Genomic DNA, 26,334 nt, shown 5'->3' with positions numbered 1-26,334 from the left:
ATTCATCCAATATGTGGTCAGCGGCAGACCAAATCCATTGAATATTTCCAAGATCATACGTGTCAGTGCTACGAAATAGTATTAGCATGTGTCATTTGTCAATGAACACATTTGGTACATGTGCGTATCGTTGAGTCAAATAGGTATGTGTTTTCATACCGACCTCATAAAAATATTTGTAAATGATTAATTTGATTTTCAAGAACACTATTATTTTTGTTTGCATTCAAGTATTATTGGTGGATTATTATACGATGATAGAAAATAAATCATTGGAAGCGTTGATCCCACTTCGCAACGGTATCTTGTTACTCAACAACGTTTATAATATCTTTAAAAATATTATAGCACGGTTGATCATTAGCCGATGCCTATGCCGATGCCGATGCCAATGCCGCAACGATGTACAACCTATCTCAGGTATAATCTATCGCAATGACGTTCAAACATATTCAGAAACAATTGTGCTTTACCTGTGCTTTACCTGATCAAGCAGGGCTAAGTATTAGTGCACGAAATGAGTTTGAAAACGTTGTCTAGTCATCACGTCTGACGCCTTTAGGTGTTGTTTGTGCAGAAAGTCAATGGTGGGTAAATCTTTTCTCTTGCCAAGAGTATCTGAGAATTTTCTTTTTTCGTGATGCCATTTAATTATTGTCTGTGATATAATATGATCATGTCTCTATAACGTGTGCAATGTCACGACAAAATACATAACGCAAATCCAAATCGAGTTCAAACACGTAATGAACGTGAATCGAATACGCGAACGTGTGTTCAATATTTTACAAAATGTTTCACGATTGCAAGGACAGACGATTTTGCATTAGAAAAATCACAAGAGACAGTACAGAGTGTAATACCCTGTGAAAATCATGATCCCAGATATAACTAATTTAGACCTGATAAAAGGTGTCATTATAATAACCACCCAAGACTGGTGAAACACCTATCAACCACATCGATGATGTATGTTACCCAGATGATGTTGCTTACAAAGCATCTAATTATACATGTGGATCTGATTAATGACTTGATTGCCCAGTTGATTCATCCGATCCACTTACGTACTTGTGATTCTCTGAACAACTTTCACTGCCACTTGTTTAGCTGTTGGCCAAATAATTTTGGTGCACCTTTAAATAATCTACGAACAACATTGCCTGGACCAGTTACACAATTCATTTTTTTTATTCAAAGGCCGGGTCTGTGATGGTCCTTCCAAGTTAATGATGGATAATGTCGCGGACAATACATACTCGGAAAAGTTTACACAGACTATCCATGTCTTTCCCAAACACAGTAATGCTTCTGAGTCTGTAAAATTAGTCCATCTCTAAGTCATTTTAGAGGACCATATCCATCTGAATGTATGGGGCCATCTAGGCTTTCTGGCGAGTCCAAACACTCGATCATGGTCACACACATTTTCAATCACAAGTGCAAATGATATTTCCCATCTGCAGTTCACAGTTGTGTTTGGTCCTAAAAGGTAACACAAATTCAGTGCATTCAGTGTATTTGCGGCCAGAGTCATCAACGATCGAGCACTGATACGGTGACAATCATGTACGTGATACTAGCAGCGCTTCAAGTGCTTGCGAATGATCGTTGTGTGCCTCGCAGAATCGCTCGAGATATTCAAGAGCAATTTTAAAGAATTGTCCTTGGTCACTCCTGATGTTATGATCGTGAACGTGATTTTGTATATCAATGTACGCAGGACGGATCAATGAAATTCACTAAGCGGACGTAGTTGCAAAATGGCCACTTCATACGGATTATGTTTTATCTTGGTACATGATGTGACTGCTGGGTCAGCGGAGTCACATCCATCCATGTTTTGTTGTTGGCTCGAGCGAATATGTGACTTGACTTGGATATACCAACACGAATTGATCGTTTGATGGATATATACAGAACAATGTCTGTAAGTAATTACAGCTCGAGTTTGGTTTTAAGCAGCAATACACGCGAACCCATACCCGGCATCGACAGGATCGAGGTTGTACAGGTCTATGTCAGTGCCAAAATATTTCTGAAATATATCTTCAAGCAGAACACATTCGAATGCATATACAGTTACCAAGATTGTTGCACTCGAGTATTGCCCAAACGTGCTTTTCTTGTTTGTAATTTTCTTCTGAAATACATTGAAGCAGCAGCGATGAATACAACTCTTCGATCGGTTGCAACTGAGTTTCATAAAATTTGTCCAATTCGTTTATATAATCGTAGGAATTCACACAACATTTTTCATCACAATGTCTGTATTGGTTGGAGAGTAGCAGCAATTTATTTTGAAGTTTTCCGCCGTCAGACAGCTTGACAACTTGCCCATGGAGAAAAGCATAAACTGTACCAAATTAATGATCTTAAGTTATTTCAATCTTCATACATTCTTGTCATGTTGATGGGGATTACGCTTATCAGTGGTTGATGCCGTGGCTACTAATTGCATTACTAAGTTGATATCATACATAGCTTATGAAGCAAATTTGTTTTTGTCGGGGTATATTCTCAACTGCAAGTTACATGCAATGTCTGCAGCTTTTCTTTGAGCACCAGCGATGTGATAGTGATCACGAACTTTGGAACCGGGCTATTTAATTACACAGTAGGATAGGCTTTGATCATTGTCGATGGAAGGATGTTGCTCTTTGTCAGCGAAAGGTTCGTCTCAAATCCTGCAGTGAGTAGCTGTTATTACTAGTCATAAATATGCGTGCTGGAAATTGTGCTGCGGTGAAATCCATTTTACTTTAATTTAAATCGATCTGAGAATCACCACAGCTGCGTTTAGATACCTAGAACCGTGGCCAGATATTAACTGGCTTGTCTGGTTTTACCATCACATCGTATCACGGCAATATAACCAGCATGAAATTTGTTCAGCAATTTACACAATTCGATCGATATCAGGCGCATTAGCGTTTGTTTTAGCAGAGCTATCCACTGAAATATTCTTGGATTTATAATCCTTGTATATGATATACGGGACTTTCATCTGTCTTTGTACTACGGTATGTTTGACTGATTTTACCAGGTTATGGCATGATTGTACTTTGTTGTTTTTCACTTATACTACCGCAGTAAAGGCATGGCTGGTGAGCAGTTCTTGGGTGTTAAATACAATCAGGGAACACTGTTATGTTAGTATGTTAGTGTTTAGTGCGTCCATTAAATAGATGAGCAAGATACTGTATTCGTACCTAATGCGATATCAAGTATGCTTATTTTCCTTTCACTCAGCAACAACAAATGAATCAGAATTCATAAGTGGTGATCATGGATCATTGTTACACGTGAGTAAATTCTCATCGATAGCTGGGTTAAGTGTTTCACACTTATTCAGTGTGCCTGTGGTAACCTGCTCAGGAAACATGATATCACTAAAAAAGAGTTTATCCATGTGTCGCCGGTTTTCTCTTGGTTGTCGCACACCTGATATAACGCCAACATAATGGTTTCTTTCTTTGAAACATATTTATTTATACAAATAATTCAAATTTATAACTGACCTTAGTGGTACCAAGTTTGGTGTTGCTATGTAACTGTATCCGCGAAAGGGCTAATACGGTGACAGATGGACCTCAACTTGCGCAAGTATTTTGATTGTCCAAACATCACTGAATATTGTACCAGCATGAATTTTGTCAGGCTGTCATATCAACCAAATAATGTCAAACATCTTGTAAATTTCGTCCACAGCTTTGGGTTGTTTAAATTTCATGATAACGTTTGCTAACTTTCTAATACACTTGCACTTGCTATTTTTTGCTATGTACAATACATTTTGACGGTCGTGGAGTTCTGATGGCATTCGTATATTTATGAACCAAGACATTTACTTGGTTAGCCTGATCCTGAACATCTTGCTCAGTACCATCACAAAATTGCATTCGCTTCAGAAGCAGTGGGCGAGTTATGTTTATATTGGTGGTGTACTATGTCATCGCCATATTCTAGATAATCTGAAACAGCTATTATGCATACAAACCAGAGTGTTATATCGATGATTACAACCTCATCAAGAAAACCAGAATATCGTATGACCTTGATTGCATGCCGGTGAATCACACTGACTTCTGATCACAATAGCGTAGCTAAAAGATTAGTACGACTTAGCCTAATATCCGGTCACCATCGCTTGGTAGTCTTCCAGCAAATAATTTTGATATGTTTTCAACAGACACTGGTGCCACTCGGAATAATATTGAACGTCATACAGGCGCATACATTAAATCGATCAAGTAAATATTTGACGCAGAATCAATTTGGTTCGCAGCAATTACTCTAAAATTTCCATACGTGCCGATAAATCCACTCTGTCTCATCACCTCAGTATAATCTGCAGGGTGGTCAATACGTTAAGTTTTAATTTGTCTTAAGGAAGTATCAGATGTCAAGCCATATTTATGCGCGGGCTATCATATTATGAGTAATATTGTAAACATACGTCAACAGAAATGATCAGTTAAACTTGCGACGCTGTCAGTAGTAGTATGATAAAAGGCTTAGATGTTCTAAGTCAAATGATGCTTCTGTTTTCGTCTACAATGGAAAATGTTGCTTTGATATCAATTACGCCATCAACACCATTAATCGGATGACACGTGATAATTACATTATTGTATATCAAGAGGTGCGTGCTATTAATATATGCTCTGCAATATTGATGATACAACACGTTAACACAAAATATTGTGTAACTGGTCCAGGCAATGTTGTTCGTAGATTATTTAAAGGTGCACCAAAATTATTTGGCCAACAGCTAAACAAGTGCAGTGAAACTTGTTCAGAAAATCACAAGTACTTAAGTGGATCGGATGAATCAACTGGGTTTCAATGGCGGCTCAATCATTTGGAGAGGTTATACATGTATTAGTGATTCGAGGACCATAAAAAAACATTTCAATTACCGTCCAATGAATATATTCCTCCAGTGGTTAGTAACATTATTAATGATTGATTGTTTGATTGATTGATTTTTAACGGCGCAACAGCACTGTTAGGCTATTTAGCGCCAAACAAAATGTTATTTGTATAATCTTTTAAAAAAATTTAAAAGGTCCTATATCGACCAGCGATATAAAAGAACAAATGGTTGAAATTAAAAACGGTAAGATGGTAACGGTGCAAAATAAAGCCTCCCGATCAACGGGAGATGTAAATATTCTATGTTAATGAAAAAAGATGAAAAGGTATTAAAATGGGATGGTATATATATTGCATAAAACTGCACAAGGTGATAGCATAAAAGTCAGAGTTTAGAGTAAATATTTACGGCTTTCAGGAACTCTATAATACGAGTGATGTTTATAGTATAAAAATGTTCTTTCATGTCATGCACAATGTAATAACGATCGCGAGTAGGTTGCAGGTCAAAGCACTCTATCATAAAGTGCTTGACAGTGAATGGTTCATTACAAGAAACGCACTCTGGTGGGTCTTCACCTTTTAGTATGTGGGAGTGGGTGATATGAGTATGACCAATGCAGATTCTTGCAATGACTATCTCCTCCCTACGGATGGTTCTGTAGGAAGGAGTCCATTCTCCTAGAGTTGGCTTGATTGCATGAAGTTTGTTATTTACAGCATCATTCCATGATGCCTGCCACTTCTGACGTAAGAACTTTCTGATACAAGGTTTAAAATCAGTGTACGGTATTTTAAAATCAGATGGTTCTAAAGTAAGGGCCATTTTAGCAGCGCGATCAGCTTTTTCGTTACCTTTAATACCATTATGGCTAGGTAACCAGCAATATATTATCTCGTGGGAGACACTCATCAAAATGACGAGTATGTTTTTCAATAATGGTTTATTAATGAAGCCACTCAATAACGATTCCAAGATTCATTAACTGTAAGTGTGGCGATGAGGAATCAAACAATGTTGAAGATGTGAGTTGTACTAAAAAACTTAACAACGTATAAAGAAAGGCTAATCAGATTTTGTATAAGACTCGGATGAGCCTGTGTTAGTGGATCGATGAAAACTATATTTACAGTATCACTTATACTCGGCCAGAGATCTAAATCAATCAAAATTAACCTGCAAGTGCATGACACGTCTAGATTTTTTCTGCGATGTGAGGCATTTATGATGAATTGATTGAAAACATACACAAACCAATGATGCTAGCAACGGTTGTAATGTTCAAATGGGATTTTTCAAAACTGGTATTTTGGGTTGTTTAACAGTGCAAATTATTTAATTAACGGACAGGTAAACGAATCAATTATTGACAACGTTGAATTTGTTACAACAACTATTGGACTTGCCAGATACAGCGATCATTAGACGAGAACAGGTGGCCCAACAATGACGTTTATTAAAAATGCATCTAATAATGCAGATCATAAACCATACAACACTCTTATTATTGGTCATGATCCTTGTGAGTGCCACGCAGCTGCTAACGACAAATTTACAGAGAAAGCAGTGACTGTAATGTTTCTGATATAGCAATCGGTGTCAAATAGGATTTTGAATTGCAAAGGGGCCTATACAAGCGGCGTTTGGTTTTAAATCTAAGCTTATCTTAGCATATTCAAAGAATTCAGTACGTTTTCCAACATACTATCAGAAATCTCAAGTTGATGTACTCGCTGTAAAATTGGAACAAATTGCCCAACCGATAAGCCGTCATTTCATTCTCAATTAGGTATAACTGTAAGAACGGGATACAGAAAACACAACGGTGCTTTTAATCATGGACAGTCAGTCCATTTAAATAATTTCAAACTAGTAAAACAATTTAAGTATCAGTATGTGGATATTCTTGATGTGTATCTTTCCAATTGCGAGAGACAAGATCTAAACGCATCTTGGAAAAGTATATTCTACCCCGCCACACGCATAATTGAAGAAGTAAGAATGTTTCTTTTCGAATCAACAATATAAAAAAATACTGACTTTAGAACTGAATAGTTTACTTCGACTTCACCTGATGATGATATCGATATACCCCTCCCAATTTTACTTAAGGCTTCTACGATACTTGTTGAATAAAATTGCAGACTGTAAAACGGAAGATAATAACAAATATATTCATGCCGCTATATGATATATTTGTGATTACGTAACGGCATCAGCCAGGTTTTGGCGGCACCATTATAAGCTTGTCTTAATATATTGTTACATGAAATTAAATTTCGTATTACGTAGAAACTGTCACCGTTGATATGTGTGAAAATGCGTATTATAGAACAATGTTAACACTTAGCTGTCTTGCAAAACTTATTGATAGATGCATTTTAACACGTGTAGAAGTATTTTCAATAAATAAAGACAAACATTTCATTTCCTGTCACATCCATATTTTTCAAATTAGTGAACTCTATCCTAATATATGTAATTTATTGTACATAGTTCAATATTGTTGATCTCCATTTTTAATTTATGACAAACATTCTGTATGGGCAACAATCGGTTGGCCACTGACTTAATATGATGACTTTGTAAGTTTAACACAGAAAGATGAATATGTACCAAGGGAAGCCATTACAGGTGTATTTGAGTGAACGATATTTGTGCAAACACGGACCAGCACTGGAAAAGTGCTTATCTATCAGTCCATTATAATTGTTTTCTCACCTTTTCTTCATCATTTAGGCACATTGTTCAAATTTGAAAGATATGTCTTTATTTGATGGGGTATCTTGCCGCTGCATCCAATGAAATTCATAGACCCTACGCACAGAAATATATGTTCGATAAGCTTAGGTTTAGATAGGGTTAACACATCGGAACATTGGTTAGCGAAGCTGTCACCCTCTCCTTCCAATCATTTTTCAATAGTCATATTTAATACTCCTTTATCATGTTGAAATATACTAAAATAAGTGTATAATGTATAATTAATATAATTATCAGTGACCAGTTAAGTTACTTGAACTTCTACCTCATAGCATTATATCATATATTGCCAATTAAATATGTTGAAACTATAAGCGAACAACTTTTATACACGTGTTTGTTCATAGCCTTTCACGATCTCTCCGTCCTCATTTTTTTAAATTCAACATACCTTGTACTTTATTTCTTATCGCAGACATTGGCAAGTTTCATAGCATCTGGAATATTGATCAGTCAGTGTTGTGTTGGATCAAACTCCTGTCGTGTTTGTATTGTAAAAATATTTATTCGGAGTGTAATATTTTGTACATTTTGCTATGTTTATAGATTTTAAAAGGTTGAGGATAGGGTGGGATGAATGACAATATGGCCCCACACATTAGTCAACAATTAAGGTTTTTATAAAAGTCTTTTACTATTATATCAACTTCAAGATTCATTTTTAAATTGATGTGATATTTAAAGCAGATGGCCCTATTCACTTTTCATATATGATTTCATTTATGTTAACGTCAGGGATGTTAACAGGCCTACATGCTATGAATATGTAATAAATTACCTGTTAGCCTGTCCTTCGGTTCAGATGTTTAGGTCTTGTAATTGGAGTAATGTTATGCTTCTACAAACACAAATACTAAACACTCAGTTTGAAAATATATCGAAGGTATCTTTCCTTGATCTTGTTGTTATATACGATTTATAATACGGCTCGGTCCCTGCATTTCTATATGTAACGGGCAGTCATAGAACTATGTAGTCTTGTAGAAACGTATCACGTTGATGAGTTGGTTCATTGGATAGTGTTAAATTACAAATTGTGAGGCGTGAACATTTCTTGACTAAGGTTTTTGCGAAAATGGAAGATTCTTTGATGATCTCGCGGTGAATTGGGAGAATACACATGAAGTAGTTCCTTATCATTTAACCGGGAACTTTGGAATTGGAATCTCATGCCATCGTCTGGACTTCACGAGATAATTATCAACAGCTGTGCTGACAGACGTTAGTTGCATGTTATCGTTTGTTATGCCATTCCTCAGCACATGAGAGGCAGCTACTATATTTGATAGAGGAAGTTCCCGTGGAATCGCCAGAAACATCAAATGACCCACGGTACGTTACTGGCAATATTTGTCACACACCCACGTGCGCGGCGCATGAGACACGTACACACCCAGACAGAGATGATATGTCCGTGACATTTCACACAGAGCGCTTAGAGCACTCCTTCAGCCGGAGCCAACATACACCGATCGAATTTGCAATAATTAAATATCATATTAAATGCATCCTGTCATTTTCAGAGTGGCTTATTGCTTTATTTAACGTCGCAATAATATTATTCAACTTAAGAGAGGTTACATTCTTATCACATACAGTCTTTACTTTAAATGCTTTGTAATATAGCACAGTTCATTTGCGCCAAAATCAAGTAAAACGTAACTAAGGGAATAATAATTACATGGTTAATGGCCGCATAACACATAGAATAGCAGCTGGAGTACCTTTTCAAACATAAATAGATTCCATCCAAGCGATTATTCTTATAGTTGTTTTGTTCTGAAGGAAAATAAAACAATGTGGATGTTATGCGTACAAATCTTGAAACTTACACAACTGTCCATCATAAAGTTATAAAAAGCCTTTCAAAAACTGTATTCATACATTGAGCATTTTAACCAATGAGAATTCTAGTTCAGTGTTAAAAAGTTTAATTTTTTATTTTACTTAACTGAATTGATTTTCCTTTTAAAAACGTGTAATATGTGATAGTCCCAGTCAATTTCAATCGTAAAAAGGAATATTAATATATCCGATCATATCTTACTTGTTTTATTAAAACTAACCAACAGGTTTAACAGATGTGATAAAAATACGAGCTGTATTAAAAACCGAGGCTCTTGATTTATAAACGAACTTCCCATATTTATCCAAAGCCAAAGATATATATCCTTACATCTGAAATACTTAATTGCTCTCATTTACTATTGCATATTTTAGTACTGTATACAAGTGTCATAAGACAAAGTGAGACACTTTTTGATAATGTCAGATTAAAGTAATATATACTAATTCACTTCGAAGTAATAGTATGTATGACTGTTGTTAGACTATGGGTGTTTGTTTGTCAATGTACTACACAAAAATTACCGATTATTTCTATTTGAGGGTGTGAAAAAATCAAGTTTCGTTGATATTCAAACATGTAGAGTATAATATGGGAAAAATACGTCTTCCGTGATTAACACAATATATCTCAGCTTTTCTAAATAAGTTCCTACATCTCTATCAAACTATAATCTAAGCTCCTCTGTGCGGATATTGCAAAGGAACATTTGCTTGCTTACACCGATCATGTAGTTATGTGCAATATTCAAAGAACATTTTAACGGACAACACTATTGTAAATGAAATGTAAATTTTTAAGAATTTCCTATTATTTCAGAATACTATTCATGAATTGTAGGTGCGTATAAAATAAATATAGAATACTCTTTTCTTCTGTATGTTTAGCGGATATTTTAAAAGCAGTCACTATACAAAAGTACCAACACTACCATAAATTCAATGGTTTTGTTTAGCTAACCTATACAAATGTACGGATCAATATTAATGTTGCATTATGAAATTGGACTGCTTCCCCCAACCGTTCCCTGATGTAAGCATACTCTAATAATATGTCCTCAAACCTGGACAAATATCTATTTGCAGACGTGTTAGCTTAAACCAATGGCGTTTCCCTGTTTGTAAACGAGCCAAAGCAGTAGAAAAAAGCTGTTGCAGTACCTTTGGGAAGTAATATGTATAATTTACCCTTTTAATATTTATTTATGAAATAGTGTGTGATCAAAAGGAGAACAGCATAGTATCAATATCATACATGCAGATTGAGAATTGTGTCTATTTAGGTCGAAAGTCATTAATTTCTAATATATACATCATGCATTATATTTCAAAGGTGTACTACTGCTATTGTTTGACCTCTGTAAGTATCACATTTTCCAAGCATTCCTCTATAACATCACTCCCGTGTTCAAGTTCGTACTGATTCTGTAGACACGTGTCATCCATCAAGCGTCCTTGCTCCTACAAAAACCCGAAAAAATAAAAAACATAGTTGTTAACATGTGCATTCATGGTCTGATATTATGATTTGCCACCTCTTGAAGAACATACCTCTGTTTTATAAGTCAACTATTCTCTTACAACTATGCGAATAACAAATGTATGACTAACTGTGCTATCAGAATGATGTATCAATTAAAATGTTACAATCCAATGTTGCGCCAGACTATTACATTTAAGACTTCTGTACTTATATGTTTTCAATAATTGTATGCCCTCAACAATTACATGTGACCAAAACACGTTCATATGTGTGTTATATTACTCAAGTGTAATTAGGTCACATATTAATGCTGTCCAACAACGAACACAAAACTTCGCACAAATTAAATAATTATATCTCAGAAGGATCTTGCATTGCATATGCCAGATTACTTCTTTTGATAGTAAGGCAATCGAGAGTTTCATGGTAAATGTTCCGATGTTTTTTGTTTAAGAGCTGCTATACCGTTTCGCAAATATGACAATGTTTATTTTCCATTTTAGTAAGTAATATGATTAATAGTATATCAGTTATATAATTCCATGGAAAACAACTGTACTTTAATATTTAGATTCAGGATCTGAAGGATTCCTACGAGATTGTAATGACAATATGCGTTCAGTGAATCATTTTGAAAGAACATTATCACCTTAAGCTCATAACTGTGTTGTTTATTATACTGACATTTATGACAATTTAATAGTATCATGCATACACATTATACAGTAAATTCGTTGTGTTCCCTCAATGGTGGAAATAACTAGAATCAGAATTAGTGTTTAAGAAAAACAATTAGTGAATAATTATTGTATACTGCCTCTATGTAGGTCTCTTAAGATTTAATAACCCTATTTCTTTCCGCATCTTTTTAACAGTTAAGCGGAATAGATCAGCCAAAGTGCTAAATATGGTTAACAAATATTGCATGAACTTGTGAATCGAGATGAGCTAGTATTTATGTGAAATTAGAACCGTCATGGTGTATCCAAAACTTGTTTGACGCCAACAGTTGCGTATACAGTCCAAGGTTAATCTCTCATGACATATTACATTCTCGCAAATATGATAATAGCTTTTTAATTACTAGCATTAGTTTGGTTTGCCAATAAATTAAACATATTTGAGAGATACTTATGGACTGATAAGAAATGCTAGCCCTCAATTTTTAAGAGCTTTAAGTCAAAAAGTCTATACAGGTATTTGAATCGACGTAAGATAATGGGCATTCTGTTAAATGGGCTCTACTTCTGTGTTAATGTGAAGACTAAAGAGTTATGTGGTTCATGATGAACTTGCTTTTTTCAATACAAGATCATTTTTCACAAGAACAACAATACAATGACCCATCGATTTAGTCTTAGATCGATTTTGTATACTATGTGTATATGATAATTGTTAAATGTTGTAATGACAGTCTAAGACGAATATTTGCATTTAGGAAAATGTTAGAGAAATACATTAAAACAATTAAATGTCAATAATATAAATAAACAAACCAGATGCTTTCCGTTAATGTGATTTTTTATTAAGTTCACGTATCCGACATTGAAGCATCCTTGTATATTATTCCAATGCGGCATATAAAACATGGTAATTAACAATTTGCACAAGGAGGTACGCAATGTTTTCATTATTTGCTATTTGTAAGACAAAGAAAGGTGTCCTCAGGACGCGGATGCCATCTTCCCCTCTGTCTGAATGGGTAGAGCAAAATGAAACGAAGTGCCAACATTTTAACAGGATGGTATAATGTATACATATAAGCATGCACAAACATTTGCAATAAACGAAACAAATAAAAACATAAATCTCAATTTAGCATGTCAATTATACATGGCTAGTGTCAGGGCAAAACATTCAGAGATATAATGAGATTACCCTAAAAATATGTGTGCATATTATATATATTCTAGAGTAAATCATGAAGGCGCGGCCCTGTTGAAATAATGTAGAGTAGATAACAGCATGCATGTATGCACATTATTATTTGGCTTCAACAACATCTTCCAACTGTGCGAGGATACGTAAGCACAAATATTACCTTTCATATAATGTTTAGTGGATAACAAGTTGGACTTACATCTGGAACAACTCAGCATATCATGACGGTAGAAATACAGGGCATTCAACCGAACTAGCCTCATAAAGAAAAGAATGCATATCTAATTTATTGCATACTAGACAATGATCATATACTTTTGTGTGCATCTTCAGTTCGGAGCGATCACAATATTGTCTTAGTGCATAATATTATCATAGAGCATATAATTAGCTATAGGAACGACTGAAGACAACGCAATGGAGCGCGATATATTATATGCATCAGTTCGCATAAAGGGGCATTGGGCTACACGCATACGTAAAAATCATAATATGTTGCGAAACATCATATCACTTCTCTGCTAGAAACATAATTGCATTGTACCATATACAAATTTAAATAAATGCATCATGTTAATTTTATTCTTCCCTTGTACCTAGAAGATAAAGGTCATCATATCAATATTTTCACTTTGCACTTGTAAACATCGTAATCAGTGTTTTGTGCCCTAGGACCCTTCATTGCTTAGCAACTTAATATGCTTGTCAAGTGAATAGTTATTTCAATTTAACATACAGTGGGGTTATAGTAGTATTATATTTTCTTTCAATAAATAGTGTTTGTAGGAGGTGATAGTTACGTAGATAATTAACTTTTGAAGTGATTAATGTTACATAATCTTACATATGTTATATATATATATATATATATATATATATATATATATATATATATATATATATATATATATATATATATATATATATATATATATATATATATATATATATATATATATATTGCATCACTTGAGGTGCGAGCATATTGATATAATTCGATGTGACAGTTTATATGCTGTTAGATGTTTCTTTCACGTCACACTCCAGATTGTATCATCACTCGATTCTTTACAAACGTTGATGTAATTGTCCTATTGCATTAATAACTAAGCAGGTTTTAAGCATGTTTGTATTCTCCATTTGCATGCAAGGATGTCTTAATGAATCGTGAATAACAACTTTAATCAAGTTGCAATTATTTTCGCATTACATGTTTGAACATAAATGCCTTCTTTTGTATGCAAGTTTCAAAAGATAATGCAGTGAATTTAAAATTATTTTTTTTCAAATTGCGATAAAATGGGACTAGCTATGACAAATACATACAGTTATATAAAATATGAATACTTGTACTTGGTATTTAGGAATAACGTTACTTTTCCACAAGATAAATATAATGGTCAACAATGTGTACAATATATCAAGAGATGGATTAAATCTAGTTTATACAGTTAATATGTCTGATATTGTGAATATTTTCTATTGAACATACATTCGAACCTTTTCAAAACTTAAACGTCGTATATCGATGTTGCAACACATATTAAGTCCTTTCTCTCATGACTTTGTATTTCTTTCTTAACTGTCTCCTCAATTTCTTCTTTTCTCTCAATTTATTTCAACTATAAGAGTCCTATCTAATAATGTATTTAATGCATCTGTATTGCATTGATCTTGTTAGATGTAATTATTATCCGTTTTTTTTACCAACAATCCTTGTATGAAATTCGTCTAATCTGTATTAATCTGAGTTTGGAATATTCAGGAATAGCGCTCGTAATTTCGTTGTTTGATATAGTTTATGATGGAAGATTAATGTAATACGTTCGCATAAATAGGTCTAAACATTCATTTTGCTGTACTGTATTTATCAATATGGAACATGTTTACCACTTGAAAGGTAAGTCTCCAGGTATATACTTCAGGATATTAGACTTTAGGATATGTCTTTTTATAATATTTATGTTTCAGTGGTTAGTTTGCTTTAATTGTGTTGCAATATTTGCTAGTACAACTTGTATTATTTTTAAGGGTACTATTTAATTTATTAGTTGTTTGTTGTTCAGGGCTTTCGTTATTATTTTTTTTGGACTTTGCTTTTGAGTATTTGTTGCTTGATTATAGGTATGTTTATGTTTTCATATGCTGTTTACCTTGATGTCATTTTGTGTTTTGTTCCTTGATGTCATACACTTTGGGAGGATTTTGTATTGATATCTATGTTGTATTTTGTGCGGGTGATTCGTTTACTTTGTTGTAATTTGTGACTATTACGTTTTGCCAGTTTTAGCGAATTGGAGTGTGGAATAAGTTTAGAACTTTGTGCACTTTAAATGCATATTGGCTCACTTTTTATTATACAATATTTTTATCGTTGATTAAGAAATGAAAATTGCATCATTTGCTTTTGTGCTTCCTCAAATATTGTCATTTAAAATGTGGTTGAAATATATTTGTGATATATATTTATGGTTTTCTATTGTGTCATCCATAAGATTTTTGTTGTTCAATGTTATGTTCATATATCTTTTTTTGTGCGGTTTGGTGAATAAGTTACATTGTCTGTTATTACTGATTTTCTTGTTGTTTTGGATTTCAAATAAATTTCAAAACGTGCTTTCGTTTTGTGCTGCTATTCAATATGTTTCTTTTTTATAAAGAAATTAAAATGCAGTATTCTGAAAATAGATGCGTACATAAAGTTCTAGTTACAACCTTAATACATACTAACCCCAAACTAATAATGTTTATCTTGCGTAATTTAATTTTCGATGTTCATTTCTTCACACTTTTAATAAATACCCTCCTTGTAAATTAGCTGAAAATTTGGATTTTCCCTTGGCAGTGGGTGGTTTAAATGTTAACTAAGTTTCGAAATATCCTGAGTCACAACTTTGTACAAAGATATAAAGCAATAGGTACAAACAGCTGGGTAAATAGAGTAAACACGTTCCAAACAGATATTTGAGTAACGCGACATATACAGGTTTGTATTTAAGACATTATATTTCTCAATTTTGCTTTCAGTAATGTACTTTCTGGGGAAAGATTGAAAAACACAGATTAAAGTCGTACATCAATAATCATCTATTAACAACCAAAACATTTACCAACAAATGTTCTACAGCACACAATAAAAAGAAACTATTACAAATATGGTATATAAATACAACACATATTAATTTCGAAACAAAAAGCAATAAAAGATAAAAATCAAAATAATGAATTTAACAGAGGTCAGGGAAGTCTATTTCAAACAATATTTGAGAAACTCTTATTACAACACTTACTTTCAAGAAACATTTAACAAAAATCCATTACCAGCACTAGGTACAATTCATTTTATCAGACTGAAGCTTTCTCGAATAAAGGCGAAATAAATTCATAACAACATTTAAAAAGAAATGCACATTTGATCAAAAACATCTGCACATGTCCTTACAACACATGCATTTGAGGACAAAAATAAGAGATTTTAAGAACACATTAAAGAAATGCACAATAATAGTACATGATAAGAAAAGCTCATTTCAAATTACTGAAAGAAGATTATCAAAAGCACATTAAAATCAAAGAAAATATATGAGAAATTAATAAGCGAAATTGATTGTACTAAGTAATCAAGCAAAAGCAAATTAAGAATACAACTAAAACCACTAAAGTGCAAAAGTAAAAAACGAAAATAACACCGAGCATAAAATAGCAACATTTGAATAAGTAGTAACTTATATAAGAAAAAATGAAAACAAACACACTTAACAAAAATTTTTTAAAAAATCCCAGAGAAAAGTAACAAGAAAAACGCAAAGAAAGAGCAAACCATAAAAGAGAGACAACCCGTAAACATGAAGACAATAAATACAGCAAACTCAAAACAGCTAACCAAAATGAAAAATTAACAACATAGATAGTACTGAATGGAACACTACAAAACTATGAAAATAAAAATATAAGTACAATTAATGCAACATGAAACGTAAACAAAAGATTAAATAGACAGCTAAAGATTGTTTTGTTCCTTAAAGTATATTGCTTATAAAACTATTTTTATAAGTACGTTTGGTGCAAATAACTTATCCATCTAGGATAGGTAATGCGAGAGCCTCCTACTATGTCTAATGAATCGTCTGTGTAAATAGTGGATACCAAAAGTATTGTGGTCTTACACGTATACAGCAAGTAAAACAAGATATTCTAAGTGCACATAATCAGCTACACATGTAACATACAACATAAAACAACCGATTTTGTAAAGCTAGTAAAGCATAGTAAAGTAAACTAGAGGAACATTTGGAATGTCAATGGAATGAGATCAGACACACTGGATTTCAGCTGTTGCGAGGTTACATCCTTAATATCTAATGATCGTGAACAATATCTTAAACTTGGAGATCTTGATAATATAAGGTCATTTTTAAAAACAAAATTATTAAAATCGGATAAACAAGTTCAGGATACACTATATTAAAATGTGTGGATGTTAATTCATGTTGAAAATAATTGGCCATATTGATATAAACCTACATTACAAGTTTGACCTAGACTGGACGAGAAAGAGAGGTATCATATATTAATTGTTTAACATACTACATACTCTAAATTATCAACACCCCTTGGATTTATGGCCAGTGAGGACATACATGGTGCGACTTTAAATATTAAAATTTTTGGCTGGCTATAACATTGATATATTTAATTAAGATGTCTTTAAATAGTAATGTAGTTATATTCAATACAATGCACACAGTAGGGAAAGAAGATATTAAAAAATCGAATATAGTAAACTAATTACTATTGATAGCAGACATTACATATAATCAGAATGTTGTTAAAACATGTTAAATTAAACCACAAGTGATGTTAAACAACCGCGAGTTATTTGCATTTAAGAAAAATCTAATTAGCGATCGAAGATGAGATAATCCGATTGCATGGACCATCTCTGTATGTGGCATTTTGTAAATTGGACATACATAATTACTAAATGCAGTTGTTATGCTTCATGGAGGCTTTCACTGCAATTACTGTTTCAGATTATAGTGCTGCTTTAGACTAAATTATCACTAACATAACATATATACCACAGTAATTGCACTGGCTCGACGCGGCAATTATGCAGCCATTTCTTACCTAACCCACTTCCTATTTTTTAGCAGCGCCAGTCAGTGACCAAAAGCTCATGATACACAGTGTCTCATATATACGTATTTTTAATCGGGTACGATAAAGTTTAGTTCAAAATTATACAAACCTATCATTTTAAAAAAATCTTTGTACATCTTACATCTGACACACGGACACAAACACAAGACGTGATTTCAAAAATGACTTTGCCGCAACAGATCTGCAAGAGTTACTCATTTTATTCTGCATTGCAGGAGTAAGTGTTGAAATATGCAGATGGGTAAAAATAGAGACAGATGTAGAGTGAATAAAGCTTAACTTTTGTTCCAGCTCAAGAGTGGAGATAACATATCTGCACAGCTGAATGAACAAGGTAGACCGCATGCCTACCATACGAACACAGCCTTTATTGTTAAGGGGTTTAATATGATTACAGCGATTTGTAGTATACCATACACCCGTAACTCCAGACGACCAACATAACTTCAGTTTTCTTAAGGTACACTCATCATATCAAATATATGTATAGTAAAAGAGAGACAAACAGTTGGACAATGGGTATCAAAATGTTCCCGTTTAAGAATATGCATGCTAACTTCGCTTCACAAGTGCATAATCAGTTCATCTTTCACGTAGATCGCGAGAATAAATACGTTTTTTTGCAATTAGCATACAAATAGGTGTACAAGCCAAACGGGTTCAAGCAATTTAGATTTTACTCTTTCGTGTCTATTTAGTGCAGGTAGGACAATGTTTCATTACAAATCTTAAACTTTACTTAACGGTCAGGCTAATTAATTAACGGATATTTTACTGCAAAGGATATTACATCTGATTAGTATAACTAGAATTTATGCTTGGCAATTTTGTTGTTTCGGTAGAGCTTATGTTTATATACCTATGCGCTATAAACACAATAAACACAATAAACGTACGCAACCTATGTAATTACGAAAGTATTAATTATTTCATGGAACATTGGAAATAAGTACATATGTATACACACACACACACACACACACACATATATATATATATATATATATATATATATATATATATATATATATATATATATATATATATATATATATTATAACACACCTTGTTTTCCGTTGGCTTATCATACGACACTGGCTTTGTACCAGTCCCTGTTGTGCGAAGTATGTTTGAACCACTGCCTACGCCATGTCCAGTCTTATTTTTATCTGTTATGAATGTCATTTCTTTCAAGGGTGCCTTAGCTTCTGGAAATAAGAAAACAAGTGTATCATCAGGTGGTGATGTTATTGTAGATGCTGTATACTGTTTGCTGTATGATATAGCCCAGAACTGTGCTTAAAATGTTGTTAAATACTATCCATCACAATGTCATTATGTTCACATTGTTTGATTATATCATGTCACGTAGGTATATACAAAATTAGGCCCATAGTCACAACGTAAAACATGTACTTTTTAACACCGAAATGCATTGATCATTAGAGGAAATGAAACATAAATCAAAATCATGGTATGCATGCTGGCCGGCAACAATGTTTAAATTACAATGTAGATAACAATCCTAAAATTGTGAAAGTAATATACGTCCGTCTGATTCTAAATGTTTCGTGTAAATAGTTAGTATGGACAGTTGTTATAGGAAATGTAGATTGTCTGATAGTTCCGTTGTCAAAAAAAACACCAAAGCATTTGTTCAGTGATTGTGGCTTTGCTGCTCATCAATACAACACTAGTGACATGGGTTGTTGTTACAAAACTTAAGCGAATAGTCGACACTTTAATATACAGAATTAATGTTGATTTTTTTCTGGAATATCATATTTCGTTGTCCTGTACAATAACACGCTTCTTTTTAAACAATATGGCAGCGCTCCAAATTAACTACTGAATGGGTTGCAGCTGTAGAGCTGCTATCAAGCTAGAATGATTTGGCAGCATTCAAATATAAATGGATACTTACATTTTCAAGTATATTGCCCAATTGCTACTAAAATTTAATAGGTACCTAGCAGGCTGGTGTCACGGAAAAAAGTGACGATTCCAGCCATTTAACAAAGTGCCAAGAGTATCTTGTCCAATAATGAGAAAAAAAAGAATGTTAATGTGTTTATGCTGAATAGTTTTAAGTTATTTTTCTTCTTCATATTCAAGTGCTTGTGGTTTTTCAAAAACTGTGATAGAAAGTGGGGTTGACTTCATCTTTATTTTGCTTGATCTACATTATTTTACATTAACATTCTGAGCACCATATCAGCTTTTGTGTCATTCCTTTTATTTCTTCATTTCAAGAAACAAAGAAATTTAGTTGTAATATTGTATTTGTACGTGTTTTGATAGATTTGAGTACAACATTTAATAACATTCTAATACGAAGATAATTACAATACCTTTATATTTTTGCCAATTATATTGAGTATTATCTATTCGATGTTATTATTTTTAGCGAAGGCAGTATGATACCAACATTGTGTTGAATGAGATTTCATATTTCAGTATTTAGTAATGAGTATGTCTCTATTTTTTCTTGTATTAGTTGACTAATTGATTTGACACCTTGGGTATTTATGCGAAGGTTGCGATCATCAAGTATGTGGCATATACATTGAATTCTACCAATTTTACCATCTCTTCCTCTTCTGCCCCTTGTATAAGGTGATATCTTCCATTTGGTAGATACATATAAGTACAGTGATGACCCGTAATGACAGTGTAACCATTAAACCATTTAGAACAGAAAATACACTATTATAACCCGGAACCTTTCTTATTTAAAGCCGTCTGGCCAGACCGATCCATCCCAATGACTCTGAATTTATCAGCCAGTTGTTTCACTGAGAGTTTATCTGAAGGCTGTTCAGGAGTGGCATCTTTGATGTTTTTTTTCTGTCATCTGCATAAAACAGAATATACATTTAACGTATTATTGCAGTGAACTTGTATTGTCGTTACACTGTGTACACATTTATTATCCGCCACTCTTCACAATTTTACTTAATAATTAACCAACATATTTCATTTCTAACTTTTCTTTAAAATTAAATGGTCTGTAAGTTTTAAGGGTACGATGAGTCCTTGGGTATGGGAGAAGAACAACGTCTTTCCCAAGGAAGCGCTAAGACAACCGAATATGGCAGTACTTTGGATTTCCACAAAATAGATGACAAGTATTACAAACAGAAGTTATAGCCAATCAGTGTTAACAACAGGTCAATAAAAAGTGTTTTTTTTCATAGTAGACATACTTACCTATGGCTGTCCAGACATGCATAAAAGGATGATCATTACTGTAAAAACAGATGTTGAAAAAACGTGCGACCGGAATAAACTGAACTTATACAGGTACGGTATGTAAGTTTTGGGCACAATACTTAATTTTTTTCTCTGTCTCTGGGTACTTAATGTTCGTTGAACACATTGGGAATCTTGTTAATATATGTTACAAATGCGAATATAAGGATCCAAATGACACTCCGAAGCGGGCTGAACACATAGGATGCAGTAAGATCACCCTATGTATATGAAACGTGTTCTCTCCATGAAATATTTATGCGAGGAATTCATGATACAAACCGAGCTCTTAAGTTTGTTTACACGTGGATTATCAGTATGGTCTAGAGAGTGGAAATAAATTGAGCCAATCAGATGAAAAATAGCATAATGAAGTTTTCTTTTTTCAATATGGATCTCATTTAAGATGATGATTATTTAAGTCTGTATTGTGAATCTAGTGAAACATTGGTTCAATATGTGACCTTCATATAATGTGATGGAAAAATATAGCATTTCTCAATATCTAATTGTCTTAATATAATTATGATCCAAATCAAAATCTTAAATTTAATCAACTTGCTCGTTGCTAACATAGTTCTCAGAGCAGTAACAGACTCGGGAAATCTGATGCACAATCAAATCATTGGTATGTGTAGATCTCATTCCTTTTTAAAAGAAAACTTCGGTATGTACATCTATATTCTACGTTTATTAAATATTGGATGAGTAGTATGAATGAGATGGGATTAAGAATGAATGTGTGTCAGACTGACTATATATAGTTGTTTGCTTACCTACTTAACATATCGTTTCCATTCTAAACGTGTCACATACAAATATATATACGCATGACAACTTCGTTATGTATGATGCTAATTAATGATATGTTGCAGACCCTTGTCTGCGGTACACAGAGCCTGAATCGTCGGCGACCGATAAAGAATAACTTTGTGAAGTGATGATCATCTGTATAAACTATGATAACACAGAAAACACAAGTTAAGGAAATGCATTAATTTCAAAACAAACAAGAGAGAAATATCGGCTCATAAAAGGTACTGTTGTTCTCGAAATACGGGTGTAACAGATACGTTATAATGAATAACATGTATAACCAATACTTAAAATATTTGGTCTAATTTTGCTACATAAAATAGCTCAAGCAAAATAATCCAGGTCCTATTGCGAGAGTTTATTATCGAAATGTTCCTTAATGGATATCTCATCAGACAACTTCTGTCCTTTAGGACGGGCATCGATACACAACCATATGTATCTTGTCTATGGACCATGGCTAGCTGTGCATGCTGGCCGAGATTTACTTTTAAAAATTGTGTGTATGTCAAGCACTAATACACACCCACGAACACACACACACACATATATAATTTTATATATATATATATATATATATATATATATATATATATATATATATATATATATATATATATATATATATATATATATATATGTATATGCATGTATGTATATGTATATACTATTAAGTGAGAAGAAGAATATCACTTCATCATACTCCGAGACTGGTAGGCAGAATATATTATACTTATATTGTAAAATGTATGGATATTGTACATTAATATATTATATGGTGTTATATGGAGTCACCGCAAATAACAGTTTGCAATAACGCATTAATGGATATAGGGCAGCTTTGATTTATATTGATGAGTTTTTATTACCTTAGAAATGTCCTGATCTGCCTTATCACGTGAAGGCTGCAATACATGCCATGCAATGTATGCCGCCTGTTTCGATGGCGAAATGCTAACATTTGAGATGTCTAATTTCAATAGTGCGTTTTTGCTTTGTTCAATATATATATGACTGAAACATTATCTGGATATGTGTATGTTTTTCCTATACCTTTGTATTTGTGTCATTTTATTAGATATGTAATAGCTACAACATTGACAGAAAGGACATCGCAGGCTAAATTTGGCACCGCTAATGTAAATTGACATTTAACGTTCGCTATTGATGATCTGCCTTTGCCTTCAAATATAGCCGCAGTTACTCAAAATACTAACATTTTAGCGATTCCTCACCCGAAAGTCTCATGAAATTTTAACAGCTCTGTAGATGATGTGCACAACTGTTTCACTGCATTAAAAATGCCTGTATGCTCTCAAATATTGCGTCAATACGTAAATAAAAAAGAATTATACAAGGTTTACTCCAAAACCGTTCGATATTATTTAACAAATCTGATTGGAAGCTCTCTTAAGGTTGAACGAAATGATGTTGTTCGCCTTCACGTTGGGCACTAGTTACTGAAAATAGATAGTATGTCCGTCATCCGACGACAATCGCCTTTAAAAAAAATATATTTTATCGACATAGAAGTCTCATTGTAATTAAATTTAAGAAAAAGGATCCTCTCATAATGTCATTTCAATTTTTTTATAAATTATGCCAATATGTAATTAAGTCAGCTGCTTTCCTAATAAATTACTTATTTATTTAAGAGGTCAAAGCTTAATACTAACGTTCAAGTAAACAAGTTTCATGTATGCTTAGCCAAGTCTTCGATCGAAGTGAAGAACTTGCAATAACGTATGTGCAATAATTCAAATGATGTGGAAACCATTCAAAGATTCCAACAGGAACATATATAATTGTTTGCATAAAAGATTACATTATTAATGCGCCTTTAATACACATACATGTCTGATCGGCTCTGTTTAAGCAAAGCTGCAGGTAGAAACGGAGTAGCGGACTCAGACAAACTAAATGCATGTGTGCACGAATCTGAAAACGAGTTAACAATAAACAAAGGACATAACTCTAAACACTGTTAATTCAGTGTGATGACGCAACATGTTTACATGATGTCAATAATGTCTGTCAAGTTTCATAATATTGGATCAAAAACTGTGGGAGTATTTGCCTCCATATTATTGTTAATTAGCACTTTTTGTATTCTTCACTCTGCAAGAGCTATATTGTGTTGCTTGATCACAGAATGAAATAAACATATTCCCGGGATGTGAGTTAGGTATATTGTTATTGTTCTGGGGTTTAACGCCATTTTTTAGCACACGATAGGCTATGCATGGTGGCCAGTATTAATGGTGGAGGAAGAACCTGGGTAAACCCCGGGAAGAACCACTGACCCACGATAAGCTACTGGCAGGCTTTCTCACAGAACCACATTGGCCTAATCCTAGACTCTAACCCACGCAGACAGAGGTGAGATGGCAGTGATCCGTAACGGAGAGCGCTTACGACCACTCGACCACTCGGGGCCCCTGGATAAGTATATCACATTTCAGGAGACACTATCAAAAACTGTATCATTCAGCCCACAGAGAACAAGTATCATCAATATCGAATACTTAAAAAATAAAAAGGAATCAAAATTCTGCAGCACCATTTGTAAGCTTGATGTCAAAGCTATGAAAATGCTTTCCCAATAACGTCTATCCAATTATATTCTGTCAACAGTTGTGCAGTAAAGAATATATATTATTTTCCACTTTTTGCGTCAATAATGTTGGAAGACATGAACACAGAAAAGTGCCTTGGACCTTAATTTGCAGACAGTTTACAATTCAAATGTTTTCCAATATTTACCTAATAGAAACTCATCAATGCCCTTTTTGATAAACAAACGGAGAGCTGTATTTCATATAATATTGTATTATTCTCACCCAGGAATTGGAGATGGTTGCACAAATCATTACCAATTATTAGAACTAATTTTAAAAATACAGAACAAAAGTAAACTGTGGTAAGAGAAAAGAATCTTTAACAGAATAAACAACATACACATTCCATAAACATATTAAATAAGATGTTCCCTCATAAATGTCTATGTAAATCGCGCAGGTGACAAGGAGCTGTCAGACATTGTTAAAATGGAAGCATATAAACATGCAACTATTAATATAAGTACCTCATGACCGTGATTTACATTTTTCTTTCTTCAACATATAATTTGTAAAAGCATGTAACAAAAAAAAAATGGGAGATGACCCATTCACTGCTTTGAGCGAAATATTTAATAAGCGAGAAACTAAAAATGAAAAAGGAAGATAAACGGAAAGCCGAAAATGTCTGAAACTGCTGAAAATAAAATATCGAATACTCGTCCATTTTCGCAGACCACACTTACTGTTGTACAAATATCCCTTAGCAAAAGAATGTTGAACACTTCCCTGAAATTAGGTACATCCATTGCCTAACGTTAACGGTGGTCACATTAATGCATGTCACAGGTCAATAGGTATGATTCCATTGTGAGGCAAGCAAGATGGAAAAAGATATCAGGTCTTTTATGGGACTTCCACTTATACGACAGGTGACAACATTATTTGTTTCGGAAGGTTAACATCCTATTCTCACGGACGAGAATTCTATATCGGACAAATAATTTTCAGCGACCCTATATCATATAAATAAAAGGACTTGAAGATAGTTAATATTCCGGAAATATTTTATGAAGAAACAGGCAAGAGGAGGTGCTCAAGGTTGAGAACATTATATAAAACGGTAAAAGATATATCTTGGTAAAATAAAGAGCATACCTTTTTTGTTTATAGCATGAGTTGGCGAACAAATTAACATAGCCTTTCAATACAATGAACAGTTTTGAGATGGAATATCAAATCCAACTGATGTTTGACATACTTGATATAAACCATAGTCAGGGATTAAGCTATGCTACCTTCTCTTTGTAAGATCGAACTATCGAAAGGTATAGACTGGTCAAAAGACGATTTACAGCTAGATTTATCAGAATATACAAATATGTAAAAGCCTGTAATAATATAGAAAATGACATAACGTTGCCCATAATTCCATCTCATGTATTATAAATCCAGCAATAGATCATTCGAAAAGTTCAAAACAAACAACATTGGCATATACAAACAACGATGTAATAAATGTCCAATAAATACACAATACATACAAATGTGAACTGACTTAAATATGTATGTTAATTTAAAGAAACCATGCAAAAATTAGGTACTGAGATATCCTAATTTCATTTGATGTTGGTCATTGTTTGCTGTGGAATAAAAGATCTGTTAACATTGATGTCACATGAAGTCAATACAAG

At 33.5% G+C, this 26,334-nt stretch overlaps 1 protein-coding gene across 3 annotated transcripts in view; it reads right to left on the bottom strand.

Annotated features, from left to right (window-relative positions):
- Positions 1-26,334, bottom strand: part of LOC149786591 (uncharacterized) — a 95,083-nt gene that overhangs the window by 53,470 nt on the left and 15,279 nt on the right. Inside the window, exons 3-5 of one of the 3 annotated variants that reach the window (XM_089977090.1) lie at positions 20,738-20,868; positions 19,080-19,222; positions 10,844-10,948 (exon numbers count right to left, since the gene is read on the bottom strand). In XM_089977090.1, coding sequence (XP_089833216.1) covers positions 10,844-10,948; positions 19,080-19,222; positions 20,738-20,774 — 285 coding nt within the window. In that variant the 5' untranslated portion in view covers positions 20,775-20,868. Of the gene's footprint in view, positions 1-10,843; positions 10,949-13,050; positions 13,110-19,079; positions 19,223-20,737; positions 20,869-26,334 lie in introns of those variants that run through there. The other 2 variants (XM_089977092.1, XM_089977091.1) reach the window with 2 other exon arrangements.

The sequence above is a fragment of the Sinohyriopsis cumingii genome, chromosome 12 (genome assembly GCF_028554795.1).
Source record: "Sinohyriopsis cumingii isolate HCF-2022 chromosome 12, ASM2855479v2, whole genome shotgun sequence".
Lineage (NCBI taxonomy): Eukaryota > Metazoa > Mollusca > Bivalvia > Unionida > Unionidae > Sinohyriopsis > Sinohyriopsis cumingii.
Note: the sequence above shows the minus strand (reverse complement) of the source record. Positions and strands in the feature narration are given on the sequence as shown.